We start from the raw sequence: 5306 nt of genomic DNA on the forward strand, positions 1-5306 counted from the left end.
TCAATCTGGAAACAATTTAAGAATTGGTGAAAATTGAATAATCAGGAAAGTCAGGAATTTTGGATAATGTTTTAGAAAGCATTGAACTGTATTTACTAAACTCTTTTTTGGAAGGTTTTATGGCCCTGAAAAGCGCCTCTTTTATGGAATGTGTGAAAATTACACGATCAAATAAACACCGGTGTAGTCGATTCTACAATCTCGTATATATATATTTATTCTCTCTCCGCTCTCCTGTTCGTACACATACGGACCATAGATATATTACAGACCCATTACCACATCTCCCTTTTTTTATAACAATTAATATTTCATAAAACATTCATTGTAACGCCTCGGCAACCTGATAGTGCGTTGAGATCTACCACGATTGGCAGAATCGTCTTCGGATCCTGACTGCTGCATGACAGCAGCTGCTTCAGCGTTAGCTGTCTCCTCTGGCTTCTGCGGTCCATCAATCGGTAAATCATCAGACTGCTCGACATTATCCGGAATCGAAGGCTCTGTTGTAGCCTGGCCGGATCCTGTAAATATCAACATTGAAATATATCTGAAATACAGCTAAGCAAACGATATACTTCTATTAGAAACGAGAACTTCTGGAAGAACTACTTTCTTCAGGTGGCTAGAATTTCTATCGTAAACTTTTCCTGTTTCCTGATTGCGGACTGTTACTCTAGGGCCCTGCTTAGCCTCCACTGTCATAATGGCAGGATTGAACGTTGGAGTCAGCTTATTACCATGAAGAACATTCTTTACAAACACCTTATCTCCGACTTTAATGTTCGACGGTTTCGCCCTACGTCGTTCATTTTCTCTCTCCTTTCCCTTCTCCTTCGCAACTTGATCTTGATCTCTATAGTCAGTAAGCGGTACAGCAGTGCTCACGTCTTGCAAGGTAGGTATTTTTGTCCAAATGTTTCGCCCGTACATTAGCTCGCTTGGGGTCTTTCCGGTGGTACTATGAGGTGTTGAGTAGTACATCAATAGGTAAGTAAGCATATCATGCTTCCAATCGCGCTTCAGAGCCTGGCTGATCTTGAGCCTTTTGATAAGTGACCGGTTTTGGCGCTCAACCAAACCGTTCTCTTGAGGCCAATACGGGGTGGTCTTGTTAAGGTGTATACCTTTACGCTTACAATATGTATCAAACTCATCGCTAACGAACTGGCGACCGTTATCCAGGGTGATAGGTTGAGGATACCCAAGCCGAACAAAAATGCGTTCCAGGCGCTCAGCCGTTTCATTTGCCGTTATCTTCCGAAGAACTTCGATTTCTTTATAACGGCTAAAATAATCCACGATAACTAATAAGTAGTCTCCCGAAGGTAACGGACCCATAAAATCAATGGCAATATCCGTCCACGGCGTAACCGGCAACTTCCTCCGTTCCATAGGCTCAGGGCGATTTAGCAGGCTTACCAGCTGGCAACCTGTGCACGAATCCACTGTGCGAATTATAGCCTCGTCCATTCCTGGCCACCAACAGGTATGCCTCAGACGCTGCTGCATCTTAGTACGACCTGGGTGACCCTCATGTCCCAATTGCAACATGCGTTGCCTCAAGTCTCGTGGAATCATTAATCTTGATCCTCTGACTACGAGGTCTCCTACTTTTCCAAGCTCGTTCCGAAAGGCGTGATATGGTTTGATTGCCTCAGATGTATGATTCCACACCCCACGATCCAAACACTCTCGCAATTGAGTTAGCTCTGGGTCGTTGGAAGATGCTGTTTCAAGTTCATTCAGGTCGATAGCAGCCAGTTCTAGGACACTACGAACGTAGACCTCGGAATCTGGGTCAAATGATACCGCTTCTGATGATTGCGAAAGGCGTGACAATGGATCGGCAATATTCGATTTGCCTTTGCGGTACACAACTTCGTAGTTGAATGACTGAAGTCTCAGAACCCAACGTTCAATTCGAAGACACGGCGATGAATCAGGTGAGAATATAGCTTCTAAAGGCTTGTGGTCAGTCTCTAGCTCAAACCGAACACCGATGAGGTAGATTTGAAACCTCTCTACTGCCCACACCAGTGCCAGAGCCTCCTTCTCTGTCTGAGCATATCGACGTTCGGTGTCAGTGAGGCTTTTACTAGCGAAAGAAACAACTCTCGGTTCTCCTTCATAAAATTGTAGGAGAACTGCTCCCATCCCAACCGGGGAGGCATCCGCAACAACTCTTGTTTTCAACTTTGGATCAAAATGGGACAAGCTTTCTACACTTCCTATGGCTCGTACGAGATGATCGAATGCTGCCTGCTCTTCGACACCCCATTTAAATTCAGTTTTGTTCTTGGTGAGCTCCCGGAGTGGAAACGACTTCGTAGCCAAGTCCGGAATGAAAGCCCCTACGTAATTTACTAAGCCAAGAAAACTGCGAACTTCCTCAGAATTGGTTGGAGTTCTGAAGTTTTCGATAGCTTTAATTTTGTCTTGTGAAGGAGTCATGCCGTTTCTATCAAAGCGATGACCCAGAAAATCTATTGCAGTCAATTTGAAAACGCATTTTGATTGGTTCAGGAGAACACCGTAGGATCGCAACTTATCAAGAACCTGCTTCAGCGAAGCATCGTGCTCTTGCTCCGTTTTTCCTGCTATGACTATATCGTCGATGAAATTGATGACATTCCCACAGTCCGATAAGATTTGTTCAAGAACTTTCTGAAACATCTCCGGAGCACACGATATTCCAAACACGAGCCTTTTGTATCTGAATAAACCTTGCATGCAAATAAATAAAGCAATATACTAGTATTATCTACCTTGTCATAAGTTTTAAGTATGTGCTCGTTATGGTTAAACAACCATAAATAAAATCCTTACAAGTCTTATTTCATAACAACTCTGTAATCATATATCCAAATTAATCGCAGTTACCTTTGTGAGTAATGAACTTCGTCAATGGTTTACTTCCGTCGTCTAACTCAAGCTGGTAGAACGCATCCTTGATGTCCAGTCTTGAAAAGAAAAGCGCCCCATTCAGCTTCCAGCGAACGTCTTCGATGGTCGGAAGCGGATGGGTTTCGCGGAGAATCGCCTTATTGACTTTGCGCATGTCGATGCATAGTCGAATATCACCACTGTCCTTGACAACGACAACCATTGGCGATACCCAGCGACTGGGTTCCACAACTCGTTCTATTATGTCCTTGGACAACAATTCTTTCAACTTGTCATCCACACGCTGCAGAGTTGCGAAAGGCAATCGTCGGAATCGTTGGGCGACAGGCTCTACTGACATGTCAACCGGGATATGTATTTTCACGCCACGGATGCTTGGAAATGGTCGTGAAATGTCTACATGTTGAACTGTTTCTTGTTTACTCGGAAGCCCAACTATCAAAACACCCAGCTGCTTTGCGGTGTTCTTCCTCAATAGAGGCTGAGGACCATCCTTAACAACGTAGAAACGTGCTACCGTTTCCAGTTGCTTCGACCCATCGCAGATGGAGATTTCTGCGTCAAACATGTTGGTTACAACTAGGCAATCTTTCTGTGCATACGCTCTGAATCTCCGATCTGGTTGCTGATTTCCCCCGATTGTATGTACTCCATTACGAATCATCACATCCCAGGTTTGATCGTCAATTATGTTTGACTGTACACCTGAATCGATCTGCATTTCAATTAGTGCACCGCCAACATTGGCCCAAACCAACTCCTCGGAATCATGAACCGATGATACCATTTCGACAAGTTCGACCTCTTCGTTGTCAACTTCCGCATCGTCGATAGCATGTACCTTCCGCGCATACCTCGCGATCTTGTTTTGTGCTGGTCTGCCGCTCGAATACCAAGCAGCCGGAGAAACTTGAACGTGGGTTCTCTTCAGTGAATTTTTTCCTGTTGTTGACGCGAAGGTCGATGACGATGCCGGATAAGATGATGGTACGAAATTCCCCGGTCCCCTGGCAGGACGATTAAAGCAAACGACTCGAAAATGTCCTTTTTTGTGGCAGTTCCCGCAGGTTTTATTCCATGCCGGGCACGCGTCTGGCCCATGAGAACGCCCACAATACTTGCAGGATCCCCGAATGCTTTGCATTGTTTCCGTTGCTTTGGGTGTATTATGAAGAATGTTTTTACCACTGATTTGATCACTAGCCGATCGTGAGGTCTCGTGTGCGTTAACTTGCTTGATCATTTCTTCGATGTTCAAGTTGGAATCTTGGAGAAGTTTTTCCCGCAGCGGCGGAGGTACGAATTGCAGCATCTTGTCGATCACCGCAATGCCACTGCTTGCGGTTGCTGACATCCCGAAATTGCATTTACTGGCATGAACCTGAACTCTCATTAAAAACTTTTCCAAACCCTCGTCGGTCTCAGGTTGCATGGCCCAGAAGAGATACCGCTCGTGCGCTTCATGGCGTTGGGGTGCAAAATAACAATCCAGCTTTGTGATTGCCACCTCATACGGATCGATACCGTTATTTTTGTCTTCTTCTACGTCCGCTCCAGGAATGTTAAAAAATATCTCCTGAAGACCGAACCCACCTTGAGCAAGCAGTAGATCTTTCTTTTCAATGGCATCCGTCACCTTGGAAGCACGGAGACAAATTTCAAACCCTCTTTTCCAGACATGCCACTTACTGCGGCGTTCGGCCAGCGGCACATCCGCGTATGAGAACGGTGGTAGGGTCGCGAAACACTTCAGCTTATCCATCCTTAAAACAACATCAATTACAATTGATTCTAATAATCTATCCCAATATTTTACCTCTTTTCGTTAAATCAAACCGATTTTTCAATCGTTCACAGACTTGTTTACATCCAATCAATAACCTTGTTCGCTTTTCTCGTCACGGCAACGTGTGCTTTTTCCAAGCAGAATATCTCACCGCTCACTCGTTGCGGAAACTTTCTTGTTGCTCACCGCTCACTAGTCGCGAAGCTTTCCGTGTTGCTGTCAAGTCGCAAATCTCACCGCTTTCTCGTCGCGAGCCCTGCTGTCAAGTCGCAGATCTTACCGCTTTCTCGTCGCGAGCCCTGCTGTCAAGTCGCAGATCATCCAGGCTTACATGCGCCTATCTCTTTCACTTCCAAGAAGAAGTTTCACTCGCTCTCACCGTGCGGAGCTTTTTCATATGCGCGTCAGTAGCGTCAATCGAGAGCTTTTTCCACCAACCTTCTGATGAAAGGTATGGAAAAATATTTCATTTTTTCAGCAAATTTCCCGCAACCAAATCAATGTAATCCACTTACCAGCTGATGATTGTTAATCCAGAAGAAATCCTATGCACCCACTACAAATTATCGTCCCACAATCGTCGCCAATTTGTGAAAATTACACGATCAAATAA

At 44.9% G+C, this 5306-nt stretch overlaps 1 protein-coding gene across 1 annotated transcript; it reads right to left on the bottom strand.

Moving 5' to 3' along the window:
- Nucleotides 1-235: 235 nt before the first annotated feature.
- On the bottom strand, nt 236-4669 carry LOC129766368 (uncharacterized). Its single transcript, XM_055766892.1, has 2 exons — nt 4501-4669; nt 236-524 (listed from the first exon to the last, which is right to left on the bottom strand). Exons 1-2 carry the CDS (start codon nt 4667-4669, stop codon nt 304-306), a joined length of 390 nt encoding a protein of 129 aa, XP_055622867.1. The 3' UTR covers nt 236-303.
- Between the last annotated feature and the right edge of the window lie 637 nt (nt 4670-5306).

Source organism: Toxorhynchites rutilus, chromosome 2, assembly GCF_029784135.1.
Source record: "Toxorhynchites rutilus septentrionalis strain SRP chromosome 2, ASM2978413v1, whole genome shotgun sequence".
Lineage (NCBI taxonomy): Eukaryota > Metazoa > Arthropoda > Insecta > Diptera > Culicidae > Toxorhynchites > Toxorhynchites rutilus.

Excerpts from the sequence above, each read along its gene's own strand:
- LOC129766368 (XM_055766892.1), bottom strand. The coding sequence starts at position 4,669 with ATGGATAAGCTGAAGTGTTTCGCGACCCTACCACCGTTCTCATACGCG. Across the intron at positions 525-4,500 it reads AGATCTACTGCTTGCTCAAG|GATCCGGCCAGGCTACAACA; the intron begins GTGGGTTCGGTC and ends TGATATTTACAG.